General features: G+C 38.8%; 1 protein-coding gene across 3 annotated transcripts in view; it reads left to right on the plus strand.

Moving 5' to 3' along the window:
* The window catches only part of LPGAT1 (lysophosphatidylglycerol acyltransferase 1), a 129,748-nt gene that overhangs the window by 102,408 nt on the left and 8,934 nt on the right, over positions 1-18,406 (plus strand). For 2 of the 3 annotated variants that reach the window (XM_084623056.1, XM_084623054.1), the window contains one exon: positions 14,271-14,377. The exons of the other annotated variant lie outside the window; for it this stretch is intronic. In XM_084623056.1, the coding sequence (XP_084479182.1) occupies positions 14,271-14,377 (107 nt within the window). The remainder of the gene's footprint in view (positions 1-14,270; positions 14,378-18,406) is intronic. 3 annotated transcript variants of the gene reach the window in all.

The raw sequence follows: 18,406 nt of genomic DNA on the forward strand, positions 1-18,406 counted from the left end.
ATGCTTCTTTTGTAACAGATGATAGTTTTAAATGTTATTACTACTACTAATGCATAGCTCTTATATAGTGCTTTTCATCAGTAGATCTCAAAGTGCTTTACAAAGAGAATTTTGATTATCATTTTACTTGCAACCCATTTAATACATTTGGCCTATTCTTGCCATCTTAAAACTTGAATCAATGACCACTAAACTTAATGGAAGTGACTTCACTGTTAATGCAGACAAAACTCTCACTGAGTAACACAGAAGAGGCCTTCACTGGGAACATAGCCTGCATAAGGACTAAACCCACTGATGGCCAATAAATCTGTGACAATAAGAGAATTGGTATGTTTCCACTTAATGATTTTGACTTGAGAAAGAGGAACCCCTGGGAGGTTTTTGGGTAAAGCCACAAATTCTGACACTGATGTGATTCTGGATAGTTTTAATTCCTGTTACCATGGTTGTCTTCCGCTTCCCACTTGCCCCCCCACCCTCCCGCAATCCTAATCTTTAGACTAAAAATGACCAATTCTTTCAATCTTTCTTCATAGGTCATATCTTCTAACCCTCTTATTTTTGTTGCTCTCCTCTGAACTGCCTCCAGTTTGTCCACAACTTTTAGTGTGGTGCCAAAATCTGGACTCAGTATTCCAGCGGAGGCCTCACCAGTGCTCAGTAGAGCGGAACTATCTCCCATGTCTTACATAAGATATTCGTGCTAATACATCCCAGAATATTTCCCTTTTTTGGAACAGCATCACGCTGAGTCATAATCAGTTTGTGAACCACTATAACCCCCAGATCCTTGTCTGCAGTACTTCTGCCTTGCTGTCCCCCATTTTGTATTTGTATTTAATTTTTCCTTCCTAAGTGTAGTACCTTGCACTTGACTTTATTGAATTTATATTGATTTATCATTTTACATCTTCTCACATCCTCCTATTGATTACTTTTCCCTGTTAAAATGTTTTGCTTCCTTCCCCTTAGCATGTAACTTATATCAATTTATGCTAATTTGCATGCATGTAACTTACACATGTAACCTTTGTGAATTTGGCCCACTATCTCCTGGTCTTACCATTTTTGTTGTTTTCCCCTGAACTTCCTTACGTGCAATACATCACCATCCTGTGGATAAAGTGCTGTCTAGAAATTACTGCTGTATTCCAGGTGCAGTCACACCAGAGCCATTTAACCAACTATGAGTTCCCTGCTACACAGCAAATGTTCTAAGTGTTGGAGGCCTGGCCAGTAGGTTCTCTGAACTGTGTAGATACACAGGCCAAAACTTGTGTAGGGAGTGGGTAGCAAGATGCATCCACTGTTTCAGCCTCCACAGAATGGCTGAGCATTGGCGTTTGCTGTACATCTTGTCTGAAATGGAGGTTGTGGGGAGGAGAGGAAGAAAACTTTACTTATGGGTGTGGAAGAGCATTTGGCACTTAATATGTGCATGTGCATGCTTAAACTGTGGTTTTTGGGGGTGGGGGAAGTCTATCCAAATCTGTGAAAAGTATAAGTGCTTTCCACTTGACATAGCTGACTTTCTTGAATCCACAGTTGTTGACAGAGCATGCTGCCATTAAGACTATAACATTCTAAAATAGGACTGTTCATAAGAATCTCTAGCTTTCTCCCTCTTCCCCCAGCTTTTCCTATTTGGGCGTAAGAACACTATTCGGCATTGGGCAATTAGCTGCATTTCATTCATGTTCTGTATGTGTAATGGATAAGTGTGTGTTTAACGTTTTATTCTTCTGGCAGCCAAAGTGAAAATAATTATTTGATCTGGCATAAGTGACCATCTGTGTGATAAAATGAGATTGATTATATAATTACATAAAGACAACTTCACTGGACTCTTATTTCATGATTGCAGCCAAACTCCCAGGAAGGCAAAATTGTGTGACAAGGTTCTTGCTGCAATTAGTGAGATGGACTTCGATATTTCTTTACGAAAATGAAGGAAGTTGAACCTTAGTTAATTGTAAAAAGAAGAGGAGTACTTGTGGCACCTTGGAGACTAACCAATTTATGTGAGCATAAGCTTTCGTGAGCTACAGCTCACTTCATCAGAGTGAAGTTCAAGTGAGCTGTAGCTCACGAAAGCTTATGCTCACATAAATTGGTTAGTCTCTAAGGTGCCACAAGTACTCCTTTTCTTTTTGTGAATACAGACTAACACGGCTGTTACTCTGAAACCTTTAGTTAATTGTGAGTCTCTAGTTTCTCTCAGCTGATTACTGATAAATAATGATGTAAAAAGAGGGGTAGGGTTTTATAGCAGAGCAGTTTTTCCCCCTGATAAAAAAGAAATCAAGAAAGAATTAAATTCCATTCTGCTTGAGCTTTTTAGTCTTGTTTGTTTCCTTCTATCGAAACCTATTAATCAGGAAATTGCAGTCCTGGGAAGAGAGATGCCAATCAGGTAAAACAAGATAAGGACAGTTTAAAAACAAAACAAAACTAGAAGGATGCCATTGCTAGGTAAGACTCAAAAAATGTGAGATGTTAAATCTCCCTTTGTTTCCAGTCATGACAGCTCACTACATTTGACTTCATGAGGAATTCAACAGAAGTTCAATTTTAGTTCGCAGTCTCAATGCTGGTTATAGAAATATGAGTAAGAGCCAACCTGATTAATGGGGATAACGGCAGGTTTTGCAAATAGACAGGAGAGTAGCACAAGAAAGTAAATCCAGTTTAACATCAGTGCTGCACTAACTAGAGATGCCACAAAAAATGAGCAGTGTTCAGATAAGATCTACTGGAGTGCAGGGAAAAGACCATCTTTGGGTTCCTGTAACAATAGATTCTGAAGACTTTTACAGTTGAAGGACCACCCTACTGAAACAGAATGAGCCCATAGAATCCAAAAAAGGTAACAGTTTTAGAAGTATAAATTCTAGGGGAGCCACCTTGTGGACAAAAAAGATATTTGTGGCAGCATGTGATTTTTTAAAAATAAATAAATAAATAAATAACCAATTTGAGCTGCAGCTCACAAGACACATTGCGGAGTTTGTTCCAGCTTTAAAAAAAAAAAAACTTAATAACTAATATTGTGTCTGTTAGATCACACCCATTAATCTGAAATAGTAAGAATAACTTTTATCTAGAAGATATTTGAAAATGTCAAAATATACTAGAATGGATGGTTGCTACGATACCAAACAATGACATCCTATGTTGTTGGAGCCTGTGACGTTTCCCGGGGATGTGAGGCACGTTGCTAACCCCGAGGAAGCCTTGTCTGTGCCTGCTGAGGATCAGCTCTCCAACTTCACTGGCCAGGGGCATAAAGTTGCCGGGTGCCCGGTTTTCGACCAGCAAGTCCGATCAAAAAGGGTACCAGGCAGTATCTGGTCAGATTCACTCACCAGACACCAAAAGTCCGGTTACCATGGGTGGGGAGCTGTGGGAGGCGCTGGGTAATCAACGTTCAGCAGCCCCTGCTCAGCCAGAGCTGCCTCCTACCCGCATCTCCTGGGCGGGCAGGCTTTGCATCAGGCTGCAGCTCCGGAGCAGAGAGAGCTCAGTGAGGAGGGAGGTGGAGAGGATCCAGCTGTGAGGAAGGGGGACAGGAGCGAGTCGGGGATGGGGCCTTTGGGGAAGAGGTGGAGTGTGGGGCAGGAGCATCTGATTGTCAGCAGTTAAGAAGTTGGTAAATCTACATGGGCACCACAAGCACCGCACCCCCACCCTTAGAGGCCTACGCTGGTCCCACTGTCTTTACAGTTTAGCAATAGGCATGGTCCAACCCCTGTGTCCTCTGAGCATCTCCCTGGAGTATAAACGGAACACCCAGCTTACCAGTTCCTCCTCAGAATTCTGCTCTGTTTCACATACAGCACTTAGATGTGTTTTAGAGTGAAATCAAGAATAGGTTTATTTTAACAAAGAATAGAGATTCAAGTAATAGCAAGTAGAAGTATGGAAACAATTGTTACAAATAAAAATCATAACATGCATTCTAGAGCCTAGACTTAATTAACAAGGTACTATCCTATCTAATAAAGTATTGCTCACCAGTGCTTTACAGCTAGTTTGGCTGTGACCCCTCTTCCATGACACACAACATGCTGTCAGTTTGTGTCCCTCATGAAGGATCCAGTGTGTTTCCTTGCATTTGATCTTAGTTGTAAACAGGACATCCTGATGCTGATTGTTCGGGTTTTTTCTCTGTAGATTTTTTCTCTTGTAGATTTCACAAATCTTTCAACTGGTATCTGGCCCAGTATGCAAATAGGCATCCACTGTGAGGCATACAATACTCTCATGGCCAGAGATAAGCATCTTGTTACCGCCTGACTGAAAGGAACACATCTGAGATATGTTACCTCCTGGTGACCTGCCTTAACTCCCAGAATTTAAGTATATAATTTTTATTATAGCAATTAACTCAGAACAAATTAACTCAATTAAAAAAATTATTTGCAATTACTTGCAGTTTTAATCGCACTGTTAAACAATACTAGAATACCAATTTAAATTTATTATAAATATTTTGGATTTTTTCTTCATTTTCAAATATATTTATTTCAATTACAACACAGAATACAAAGTATACAGGGCTCACTTTATAGTTTTGGTTACAAATATTTGCCCTGTAAAAAAGATAAACAAAAGAAATAGTATTTTTTCAGGTTTCAGAGTCGCAGCCGTGTTAGTGTGTATCCGCAAAAAGAAAAGGAGGACTTGTGGCACCTGAGAGACTAACAAATTTATTTGAGCATAAGCTTTCGTGAGCTACAGCTCACTTCAGTTCACCTCATACAAGTATTGTAGTGCAATCTCTATCACATAAGTGCAGTTTACAAATGACTTGTAGTCTCTAAAATTTTACGTTTTTATTTTTCAGTCCAGTTATGTAAAACAAATAATTCTACATTTGTAAATTGCACTTTCATGATTCAGAGATTACACTACAATACTTGTATGAGGTGAACTGAAAAATACTATTTTTTTGTTTCTTTTTTACAGTGCAAATATTTGTAATCAAAACTATAAAGTAAGCACTGTACACTTTGTATTCTGTGTTGTAATTGAAATCAATATATTTGAAAACGTCCAAATATATTTAAATAAATGGTATTCTATTGTTTAACAGTGCGATTAAAACGATAATTAATCGTGATTATTTTTAATCTCTCAGGATTAATTTTTTTAATCGTTTGACAGCCCTAATAGTTATATTACTCATTAAATATTATATGTATACACATTTCATGAAGATTATGACAACCTTGGTAGAAACCGCACGTCACTCTTTGGTGAACTATATGCATATATCAGACCCAGGCGGCCCCTGTAAATCGCTGTGCACCCCTGTGCCATTTTTCAGTTGGCACCGAGTCCCTGGTTTACAGAGCCTTAGTTCTTCTCTTGCCTGATTTAATATTGATTCAAAATTACTTTGATTGTTTAACTGATAAATTATTAAACTGTAACATTTATTGGATTGTGTCCAGTGATTAAGAAAGTCGGATACTGTGGTGATAGGGTCCACATAATCTAGATAGATTAAAGCAGGAAATTGATAATACAGCCTTCCTTAGGCCTCCCATAATACTAGTGTGATAGATGATACATTCTTTGGACATCACCAACAAAATGTAGGCTCAAAAACACTGTGATCTGTATGTCGGGGGAACACCCTACTCCCCCATGTTCATCTTTATAAAATTATTGTGTGGTATCCAATGCAAAGTTTGTCATATTGGGTGTCTTCAGAAAGCTCATGATGCACTGAGCATGGTTGTTATAGTAATGTTTTAGTAATTGTTACAGTAATGTTACAGGTTATAACTGAAAGTGTTAAAATCGGCTTAGAATGCATTTTGCTTTTATTTCATTTGACTATATCTGGCTTGTTATGCTTAGATTTTAAGTGATTTTAAATCCATCTTTATCATTAATAAATCTGTTTTGTTTATTCTACCTGAAGCAGTGTATTTGGTTTGAAGTGTGTCAGAGGCTCCCCTTGGGATAACAAGCCTGGTACATATCAATTTCTTGGTTAAATTGACAATCTCATATAAGTTTGCAGCATCCAGTAACTGGATACTGCAAGACGGAGGTTCCTAGGGTTGTGTCTGGGACCGGAGATACTGGCTAGTGTAATTCGGTTGCAAGTAGCTGGGAGCAGCTTACATGCCAGAGGCTGTGTGTGAACAGCCCAGGAGTGGGGGTTCTCACAGCAGAGCAGGGTAAGGCTGGCTCCCAGAGTCAAGGATTGGTGTGACCTAGCTGATCACCAGTCCAGATAACACCAGAGGGGAACACGAGATAAAACGCCCACTCTATTCACAAGCTATTTTCTTGTTGTTCTGAAAACCTTTTAACAAGAGGAACTAGGTACATGCTCTGAATATACCATGCTTAGCTGGGTTATTGAGCTAGAACCCTCAGGTAACCATGAGGAGTGAGGGTGGTGATAAAGAATGTCTTGAAGTAGAAATTAATAGTGAGGTATGCCTGGGTCTCTGTAGTTGATCCCCTCAATAACCAGGCTGTGCAGGACATTCAGCAAAGGAATGTGTTATCGAACACATGAAAGTTGATTTTTCTCTTTGAAAACTGAGCCCCTTTCAAATTTGAGCCAGCAAAGCATGTTGTCTTTTAAAAAATGTATTGCTCAAGAAACATAAGAATCATCACTCTCTTTGTTCGTGGCTTAAGTGTTGAGTGCTCATATCCTGAGACCAACTTAAAAAAAGAGAATGAAAATAGGGTCTTAGAGCCCCAATCATGGTTGGGGCCCTATTGTGCTAGACATCTCACACAAGACAATCACTGCCCCCATACAGCTTATACCTAGAGCTGATTTCTTTCTATACAGTTCTACTTTGATCTGTGTACTACATCTGAATTTAACTGAAGTCTGACCTAACCCCCTGCCATGCTGCCTACAGTTCTGTTTTGCTTTGTTTTTTATGGCTTGATCGGACAATCACTGCCTAGTGTACACATTTTATTTGACTAACAAATAATCTATAATCATTGCTTCGGGCCAAAGATCCTTTTTCTTCAGAAATGGCAGCTATAAGAAAATCATAGCTTAAATAAAGTGAGGGACATTAGTTACCTTTTTATTGTGACTGGCACTGATACAATGCAGATAAATGTACACTCGGCATTGTGGATGCAGGAAGATTATAGCAAAGGCTCCTGAAAAGTGCTGAGTGGAATAAATAGAATTGTAAATCCTATGTAGGTAGGAGGGGTAGGTCTAGTAATTCGTGTGTAGAGAGAACTAATATTAACCATCACGCAAGGTTGGGTATGTGTGGAATGATTATTAACTATATCAATATAATGTGATGGTGCTCAACATGCAATAAATTTTGCATCCTTGTGATAAATGCATCATAGGTTTTGCAAATTATCAAGCATCTTTGACCACTTCACCTTACCCTTGCTCACTAATTCATTTTACCCATCCTAGATTACAAATCTCAAAACAGCTTCATAAAGTTGCCATTATTTTTAAGTCAGCCTGTAACAGAGATGGTTTTTCCTTCTTTTCTTCCCCTTCAAGTATAGAATTGTCCCGCTCTGCTCCCCAAACTACGTTCACTCCAAGCCAAGAATTGGCAGTATTTAGTTCTGTGCCAGTGATAGGTTTGAGATCTGGTGTCTCTCAACCCTGCATAGGTAGAAATGGAACGTTTTATACCATTGGAAAAGGGAGATTTAAAGTTTTGACCTTTTAGTATAGAAAAATTGGTTTAATGTTATTTTAGAGATGTTTATGGCTCCTTCTGAGTCCTCTACAATTGGACTCATGGTAATAAGTAGAGCCCCATGTTTTTCATAAGTATGAAACACAAAATAAAGCTAAAAACAATAAAATTCACCCTGCAGCAGTGGCTCCTGTCCTGCCGGCCTGGGCCTGACTCCCTGCTCTGGGTGTTGCATCCTAGCATATGTGGTCGCAGAACTGCTCAGGTTTGGGCTAGCCACTTCGCTGTCATGGTGATGGGATGAGTGGGGAAATTTAAGTGAATGGCATTGCAACCTAGCACATGGCCCCTCACTCAAATTTGGCTCAGCCACCTCTGCATCATCACGGTGGAGGGGTGGCCAAGCCAAACCTAGTGGTGCTGCCACCCTGTGCACCAGATTGTAATGCCCAGAGCAGGGAGCCAGACCCATCCTGCAGGACAGGATCTGCCACTGCGGGGTGGGCTTGCTCTGCAACCCCCCACACCCTCTGAGGGATAAAATAGTTATTCCGTGTGGATAAAACTGGAAAACAAAACAATTCAAAATTCCCCAAAAATAGCACATGAAAATTATTTAAAAAATTTTCACAGGGTTCTAGTAATAAAGCAGAGGTTTTATAGGCAGAGGCATAAAAAAACCTCAAATGTTTTTAAAACGGACTAAAACACATTGACAGTATGTGGCATATACAGAATATGTGGTTCTGTGGTGTAAATTTTTTTTATCAGCATTCATTGGAATGACCTGCATAATTTACGAATGGTGCGGCCACAACCCCAAACTCATGCTGATAAAACTTTCATTACACACCTTGCAGGCATTCATGTATATCATATCGGTACTGATTCCTATCACTCTTACAGCTGTTTTTCTTGAGCTGGGAGTGTATTACTTTGAAACTTTCCTGGAGGTATGGTTTAGAAAGTTTTCTCTGAAGAAAAAGGTGCCCTGTCTGCTATTGTCCTGAAAGTTTGTTAGCCAGAATCATAGTTAAAGCTAGACTGCTTTATAGAACAGTGCTAATGGACTAGGAAGGTACCTACATTTGAGAAATAGCTGAATTTGGTATTGGGTTAGACACGAGCTGCCACAACCCTTCTCGTCCCTAAGATGGTATTAAATAGTCCTGTTAGTGTGGATGTGGTGAACAGATTTCAAAATTCATTGTGGCAAAGTGTGCCAATCAACTAATTTTGCCATGTCTGTTGTACTTTGCTATGATGAGTATTGAACTCTGACTCCCCTACACCCTAATGGAACAATCATTTAATATTCACTTTGGGGGAGAGCCAGGTGATGCTGTCATATTTGTCATTAGGTGTCAAATAGAGCAGGTTAATAGGGCCATAGCCAAGAAAGGGGCATGTAAAATTGTTTAAGATAGAGGGGAAACCATGCCAGTGAGAACAATACTTAAACATAAGGCTTCTTACTAATGGCCTTCTCTTTTTAATGTAGGTTAGACCTGCAGTCTGTATTCAGACTTTTCAGCTAGGCTCATTAACAATACCTTAAGTAACTTCTTTTCCATAAAATGCTCTTGTAAGCCTAGGTTATTAGTGCCTACATATTTTCCAGATCTCTGTTTTATCTGCAAAATATAGTCTTATGCAAATATAGCAGAGAACCTACCAGCTTGAAGAGAGCTCTGTGTAAGCTTGAAAGCTTGTCTCTTTCACCAACAGAAGTTGGTCTAATAAAAATATTACCTCACTCACCTTGTCCCGCCAGCTTTACTGGAAACTGTTTGAATAACTAATTTCATGCTTATTGATCCATTTTAGCTTTCTTAATATTTCTGCAAATACGGGGGTCAGTTGTATTTTCTTTTTCCGGGTAGCTTTTATTATACTTTTAATAGTGATACCATGTTTTTTCAAAGAGAAAACACTTTCCTTAGAAATATTGTCTGGAGTGAGTGGTCTTAAAATGTAGAGGCACAGGTAGAGCACAGCAGACAGACAAACTCCAAATAAATTTAACCATGTTGTAAGCAGGGGTAAAATTCTGGCCCTACTGAAGTCAATGGGTATTTTGGTGTTGACTTCAGTAGGACAAGGATTTCATCCCAGGTCTCTCTAAAGGACTTCCCTACACTAAAAGTAGAATTATGTAATGGGATGTAGTTACACCGGGGCTGCATTTGCATTGTCCAAGTCCTTAACATTATTCAAGGACCCAGATAATGTTCCATTTAACTGTAAAATGGAACTGTTGTAATCAGAACAGCAGACAACCATACTGCAACTTACTTTCTTATATTTTTATTTGTTCTGTAGACTGGATTAAATTACTCTCCCCTGTACAGAAGGATAATCTAGTAAGAGAGTTAGGTCTAGTCTACGTGGACAAGTTACATGGCTGTGAAAAAAAACACCCGCACAATCAACGTAGCTATGCTGACAAAACTCCCAGTGTAGATGCAGCTGTGTGAACAGAAAAGAGCTTCCATCAACACACGTAATTTAGTTCAGGGAGATGGCATTCTGACACAGACAGAAACATTCATTCTATCAGTGTAAGTTGCATCTATGCTAAGGAGCTGTCCCAGTATAGTCTCTGTAGTGTAGGCATAACCTTAATAATGCTTCCTGTTGCTCCCTCACAGAAAAGCTTTATTACACCCAAAATCTAGGACTTTAGCACTTGAAGCTAAAGGGAGTCTTCTCATACTGTTCTTCTACCTTGGTGATTTTGTTATATTACAGCAGAATTGCTCACACCTGCTGCTGACTGACAATGGAAGCCATGTCAGGTTAAAAATCCTATTTTAAAAACTCCTGTGTTACAAAAAACATTCTTTTATTATCATGGGAACAATTTAATATATAACTTCCACTGTTAATGCTTTTTACTTTTTCTGTCTGTGATCTTAATGATTAGTTTCATGTCTCACTTTTTGATTCTCATATAATATCATAATACCATTTTAAATCATCTAAGAGCAGTCTTTAATATTACAGTTGTATAGCATAGTTCATCTGAGGATCTCTGGGTACATTGCAAACATTAATCCTGCAATTACCTGTTAGCCAGGGTAAATATTATCCCAGTTTTACAGGATGAGAAACAGATACACAGAGAGGTTAAAGACCTTATTTTCAGAAGTACTGAACACCGACTCCTCTGGTTGAAGTAGAGAAATAGCAGGCCCTAAGGTGACTTGCCCAAGGTCAAATATAGTCTGTGGAAGAACTGAGACTAGAACTTAGATCTCCTGACTCCCAGCCCTGTGCTTTAATTAGAAGACTGTGCTGCTGTACTGTGTAAGCATAAGGTACTACTGAAATGTAGCCACCTCTGGGTGTTTCTGATTATTTTTTTAACACTTTATCTGAGTCTGCTCTCAATAGAACAGCATCAATAGTTTTATCAGAGCAAACTATTTCTTTTGAGCCTTCTATACCTGATGGTTAACAAACTAGATGATTTTTGCATTAATAGCAGTTGTGAAGAGAAAACCCATGAAGAATTATGAAGCAATTTAAATATATGCTGGCTGATTGACATGCAGTGCTTTTTCTAAATATATTGACTTTTGTTTGTGCTATAATTACTTGGTAAAATTCATTTAACTAAGTACTAAAGAGAATTAAATGTTGCAGCTAGTAGATTCTAAAACAAGTTGCTGAGAATGTACTATACTTCATTTCCTATCAGGTTGGATAGTGTAGATTTCAGTTCACTGGAGTTCTGGCACTGTGGGAAAGAGGGAAACCAAAGAAAGCCTTATCAACCTGATACCACTGAGACAGCAGAGAGGAGTGTCTGTTTGGCAGTGTTTTGTTAAAGATACTCACTAGTGTTTTGATATTATGAGGAGAGGTTGCAAGAGAGACTGTTATGGCTATTAGGAAAGAGGACAGGAGGGATACACTGCTACTAATAGCTTCAGTTTAGAATGTCTCAGATATGGAAATGTAGCATCCAAAAAAAGTGGTGTTTGGAATAATGAGAGGAACAAAATGCAGCAGCAGTGCATTCAGGGTCTGGGAAACTTCATGTTGGTTTTGTGACAATGAGGAGCTATTAAGCAGGGAGAATTGAGGAGGGAGAGAGGCATGAGTGACATAGCAAAGGAACAAGAGAAAATACAAGAATGAAAAAAGATCATTTTTAAAGAGTCGTTGCCTACCATTTCATAATGCTATTAGGACACCTTCCAACCTTCCCCAGAGGGCTATGTTGTTTAAAACATTACACAATTAGCCTTAGGTTGTTCTGTTACCTCAAATCCTTTTCAGCCTAATGAATTCCATGTTTAAATAGCAGTGAAAAGTCCACTGAAGAAAATAAATGCATAGCAAAGCGTGAGAACGACAAATGGAAGGTGCAGCAGAAAACACAATCTATTATAAAAATAATTTCACTTCAGACTGCCTTTTTCAGGCCACATAGATTCAGTTGTCTCTTGCATTTATTTGGGAGACCAAGGCACACGAAGCAGTCTTATATAAGAGAAGCCGAAAGGCACTTATATTAGAGAGTCCAGTAATGAGAGTGGAGAGCATTTGTTCCCTGACCTTTCTTTTCTTTTTTTCCCCAGGCTTGCTGAGGCTAAAACATGCTCTCTGAGAAAAGGAAAGTGATATAATGGGGATCGTAATTGGTATAGTGAAAAGGGTGGCTTTTTTTTATTCGCAAGATGTTTAATGAGCAAATTAGTTAGATAAGAGGCCAGATTTATGGGGAAATATGCATTCACTATGGAGCTTCACTGCCCTTTAGGCCATAGTTTAAAAGTTAGTGATCCTCTTCATACATTGGGGGAAATCTTTCTAAGAAGCGCTTCATAATAAGCCACCTCATTTTGACACTTTGACATGAGATTGGTTCTGTGGACCCACTTCTGTAGTTAAATGTTAAAAAATTACTGGAACATCTAGAATCCAACCTCGATATTCTGACAAAAGTACCAAAATCGGGAGGCCAAGCTTGAAACCCTGTAACAAGGTTACAAAGACATTGTAATTGTCACTCCCTTAGAAAATATAAAGAAAACTACCAATCCACTTACCTTGGCATCCTGAAAGTTCAGAAGGCAAGAAGTGTGCCTCCCCAGGAGTAAACAATGTAGGCTATATGGAAATAGTTTTAAATTTTAATTGATGTTTCTGAATATACTGCCGGCATTCTGGCTTAAAATAGTTAGATCGTTTGTGGCAGTTTGGGAAATCAGATTATATTGCTTTCAATACTGGTATAACAGTCTGGTAAAAAATCCAACTTTATTGCTTTATGTAGAATTGTTGTATGTGGTGTCCCATAATTATCATAAGAATCACTGGTTAACTTTCGCAAAAAGAAAAGGAGTACTTGTGGCACCTTAGAGACTAACCAATTTATTTGAGCATAAGCTTTCGTGAGCTACAGCTCACTTCATCGGATGCATACCGTGGAAACTGCAGAAGACATTATATACACAGAGACCATGAAACAATACCTCCTCCCACCCCACTCTCCTGCTGGTAATAGCTTATCTAAAGTGATCACTCTCCTTACAATGTGTATGATAATCAAGTTGGGCCATTTCCAGCACAACTTTAACTTTGTAAACAGTTGTGCCATAAAGTTCTCTGATTTTGCCCCTCTCCCCCACAAAAAAAAAATTGTAAAAAGCAGTGCTTTTTAAATGGCTAGCCTACTATAATCTTAAAATTGTCCTTCATTTCTGGGTGCAGGTATGGATATTCTAAAGCACACCCACATATGCAACTATCTAACCCTGCTCAGGTGGGCAGGATTTGGCTTATATCATAAAACAAAATAAATGGTTTTAATGGTATCACTGGGTAATATCTTCTTGCCCTCCCCTCTATCCCTGTTGTCATGTGATAGGCTCATCTTTAGATCTCTTTATACAGTGAGCTATTTTGTTTATATATAAATATTAATCAGATTTAGCTTATATTGTTGCTTGTTAAAATCTTGTAGCAATATTTCAGTATGCTTATACACTGAAGATAAAGCATTTGTGTAACCTGCTTTATAAATTCCAGACAGATAGAGCAGCTTCATTGTTGGGCATAAAGGGTGATTTGTTCTGAGACACAGAAGAGCTATTAATGCTAACTACATCCTTCACAAATCCTAAAATACCAAAGAATTTCCTTCCCAAAGAGGGTAGAAGAATCTTCTCAGAGTGTATGGTGTTGGGGTGGGTGAGTTTGTTTGTTTTTTTTATCCACCAATTCTATTGTCCATGGATCATTTTTATAGGAAAAATAGGCATGCATATCACATTACACTTTTTTTTTTATTTAAGCCTTTGTACACTGCAGAGGTGTGTGGGCTCTGTGCAGCCTTGATGATGATCTGCAGTTGCTAGGTACTGATGATTCCTATGTCCTTAGCATTCATTTGACTGGTGATCTGAAATATTCCACTGTTTTGAAGGTTAAGTATTATTTGAGCTGTAAATGAGAGGGAACACAGACCAATTTAATAGTTTTATTCTGTTCTCGTGTATTTTTGAGGGAAAAGTGGGGGGCTTTCTTACATGTAGAATGACTTTAATAGATCCAGTCACATTGTTCTGTTCTTTCTTTTGGTAGGATTTTTCCAATTAAAGATGTACCTGCACAACCTGACGCCCTCACTGATTGGCTATATCAACGATTCATTGAAAAAGAGGATCTCTTGTCACATTTTTACAAAACAGGTAGCATGTTGTCTCCCCTAAGAGAACACTTAATAATGGTTTGCATTTCCATACTGGCTTTCATGCAAGGATCTCAGAATAATTTTAAGAACATTTAATTACTAGTCATAACACCATCATGAAATAGACATTTGTTATCCATGTTTTGTGTCTGGGGAAAGTATATAAAATAATGAATCATATACAGAGGAGAGATCAGGAGCTTCTGTTCTTCCTGCCTCAGAGCAGAGGTGAAATCAAAAGGTGACAAATGCAAAGCTGTTAAAAGAAAATCCCATTTTCACTCACCATATACTTAGACTGTGGAACTCATTGCCATAAGATGTCACTAAGAGCAAGAATTTAGCTCAAGATTCAAAGAGCGACTGGATCTTTATATGTATACCAAAAATACTAAGAGTTAATGCTTACAAGTTTTGGAAGTGATATAAAACTTCATGCTTCAGAGCTTAAAATTTTTAATGAATAGGGGTTAAGATGAGGCTTCTCTGGGGGACAAATTAAACCACATCTGTCCACTGTTCGTTCGTACACCTTCCTCTGATGTATCCGGTAACTGTCTACTGTTCGGGACAGGATAATGAACTAGATGGACAGTGAGTCAGAAAATGCCATATTGGATCACTGTGCCCATTAAACTGAAGCACAAAGAGGTTGTGACTTTCCCAAGGATTCACAGCAAATCAGTGTCATAGAACTCAGGAGTCCTAGTCCAAGCACCAGACCCCACACACTCCCTCAAAACGTGAAGGAATATTGTAAATACAACACAGCATACAATAAAGTATCCTAAACGAAGACAGATCACAGAGTTCTAAACAAATTATGGGACGCTGGTATATTGCTGAAGGGACACTGGCAAGTATCACACATTTTGTAACTTCATTTTTATATGCACTCTTCTTTGAAAATAAAGCTGGGGATACATTTTCTCAAGGTTTTTATCCTTTTCCATTTGACCAACATTGAAGTTTACCAGCTGTCCTCTAATAGCCCTGTGTTTTTGTACCATATAGAGAAAAGATAAATTAACCATGATAAGAAAAAAACAACAGTTTTGTTAGTTTTTATTTTGGGGGGCTTTTTGGTTTTTCCTTTACAAAACTGGATGAGTGAAAAACATTGAGTTTTTCATTTAGACGTTTATATGTAGGAAAGGAAATTTATTAGACGGTGATGTTACCTGATTAGAGTGACTGGGTTTGAAATACCGCAAATTATTTGCCTTTTTATAGGAAAACAAAGCTTCTTTGTTAAATTTCTTATGCTGTTGCCTAAAACAGTCATCCAGTCAGCCCACTCGGTTAAGTTCAACATTCCAAAGTGTGTCTATGTAAAAAGAGATTGGATTATTCATTGTTAATACTAATGGTTGATCATTTCATAAAACTTTAGAGATATTATAATTTGTAAATATGGTGGGTGCTTGAAATATTAATAAAATCTCAACATCCAACTACAATACGTCATGTGCACCTCACTTTGAGAAGAATAACTAGCCTTTTGCCATATCAGACTCATCTCACTCATCAAAATACTCAAATACAATGGGTCTTTATATCCAAAAACATCTTTATTGGGTCAGATCCTGTAATGTGTTGCATGTGGGCAGACCTTGCACAATTACAAAGTCTCTGACTTCATTGGAGCCCCATGTGGGTGAAGTACATTGCAAGATTGGGGCCTTAGGGATGTCTGCACAGCATTTTGTAGTGAAGGGGAGCGAGTCTCCCAGCCCAGGTTAACAGACTCAGGGTAGCAGGGCTCATGCTGGTGTTCTAAAACCAGCTGTATAGACAGTGCTTTAAAATTGTGGCAGTGAAAAACCTAAATGATTTGATTAGCTAAGAATTCCAAGCAGCAAAATGAAAACCTCCTAATTCCTTGCTCAAAAACTACTAGTTCTAGGTACATTCATGTATGTAAACATCTGTTTTTCTAAGAGCTAGATTATAGTTTAATTGATGCTTAGTATATTGTCAATGGAAGTAGTCATAAATTAATACACCCTGGAGCAGACCCTTAGCTCGTCTAAATTAGCTTAGTTTAGTTATGACAGTTAACACAAGTGGAGGATTTGCTCCTATAATTTTACCCTGTGATATCTTATTGCAGAAGAGCTGCTCTCAATTCAGTGACAATACTGCCAGTAGGTCCTCAGGCTAAATGTGAAGGGAATGTCAGCGCTTTGGTGAAGCACTTGCTTTTTTTTTTTGCTTTGCTGCCACATTATATATCACTGTGCCTGCTGCAACCACTACAGTTGTTTCATCACTTTCACTTACTTCATAAATACTATTTTAGTGATTCATGTCTCAGCTTGTAAAGCTTTCCCCAGACTGAATTGTGGCATGCAGTAACTTTACTCAGAAGCAAGTTACTGTGCAGTATTAAAAACATAGTAGCACAGTGAATGATCAGTGTTTGTTTAAAAAAAAAAAACTTAGTTTGGGGTTTGTATGTAGTTTTGTTTTTAACTGCAGTAATATAATTCAAAAAGTTTAAAAATAAAGAGACAAACAATCTACAATATCTGCTCTCTGTTAGAATGTTTTTATTTGGAGAGAGCAGGTGAAATTAATCTTAAAAATAATTGAAAGCGCACACTTTTTTGCAAAACTTTCCTTTTTGCTGACTAGATATCAAGAACTCCCAAATTAGACTGGAGAAACTCTCTATCATATAACCCTGGAGCACTTTTAAAGAGACTTTGCTGAGAACTGGGGCAGGAGAGAGAATTGATTATTTGGGTGGGGATGAATAAGAATGAGCGAATGCAGTAGTGACGGGATAGATAGATGTGCAAAGGGTGAATTGTGTGTGCGTAACCAAGTCTGAGTTGTTGGTGAATAAATGGGGTGGAGAGGCTGTCTTCTGAGAGAGAGAGAGAGAGATTCTCTCCTGGCTGGTGGGAGGTAATTTGTCAAAGTTTATATATGACGTAGTGTGTTCGTAGGGAGAGAGAGAAAAGCCTTGTCTACACTAAGTTTTTTTTCTTAAACATTTCTATGGGTGCAGTTCACCAGAGATAACAAATGTGGAAGCAATAATACGTATGTATAAACTCACTGCTATGTCTAAATCTATGCTGTTTGTAAATTCTAACGTGCAAAGGTAAAGTTGTACTGGTATGACTTTCGTCTAAAAGAAGTGGATGGATGGTAGAGGAAACTTAGTGGTGCTCCCATAATGCCCCTGCAAGCACTTCTAATTTGTTGTATCATGAGGAGGGTTTTTAATACCAGCTTTGCACATGAAAAATGGAAAAAACTGCTTCACAACTGCCAAGTTTTGTGCAGCTTTGACATTTTATGCAAATTTTTTAATGTAGTAAGTTGCATATTTGCAAATACTTTGCATATGACCATAAAGTTCAGTTTATGGTCAACTTTATCCTGCCCCAAGTTGTGGAAGGGGTAGGACACACAGCTGTGCAAAACTTGGCAGTTATAAGGCTTTAGGCATGCATAGGGTGGGCAAGTGGGACTGGAGTCTAGGGGTTCTGGGATAGGCTGCAGTCTGGAGTCTAGGATTGCTGAGTTATAGTTTGGTGTGGCGGTATCTGGGGTAGGTGGACAGATGCTGTCTGGGAGAGCAAGAGATCTGGCTAGGGTCTCACTGGGAGGCCCGGGGTCTGAGGTGTCTCTGAGTGTCTGGCTGGAAGAACCTGAGGGTAGTACTGAGTCCTCTCATCTTCTGTCCCTACTGGTCAGCCAACACCTGCTGATGTTCTGTCCCTACTCAGATCCAGCACTGGGAGTAGCCAGAGGAAAGACCAGCAGACCACTTGCTGGCCTGAATTCAGGCTCCATAGCAGCCTCTAGTAGGGTGATCAGATAGAAAGTGTGAAATATCAGGAGTAATAGGTGCCTATATAAGAAAAATTCCCAAATATCGGGACTGTCCCTAAAATCAGGACATCTGGTCATCGTAGCCTCTAGTGGCCATAGGCATATTTGCAACTCTTGTTTGCAGCACAAGCCCAACTCAGTGAGTGAGATTCTGGCTGAGATGTGGGCAGACACAGGA

Source organism: Lepidochelys olivacea (assembly GCF_965140295.1).
Source record: "Lepidochelys olivacea isolate rLepOli2 genome assembly, chromosome: 3".
Lineage (NCBI taxonomy): Eukaryota > Metazoa > Chordata > Testudines > Cheloniidae > Lepidochelys > Lepidochelys olivacea.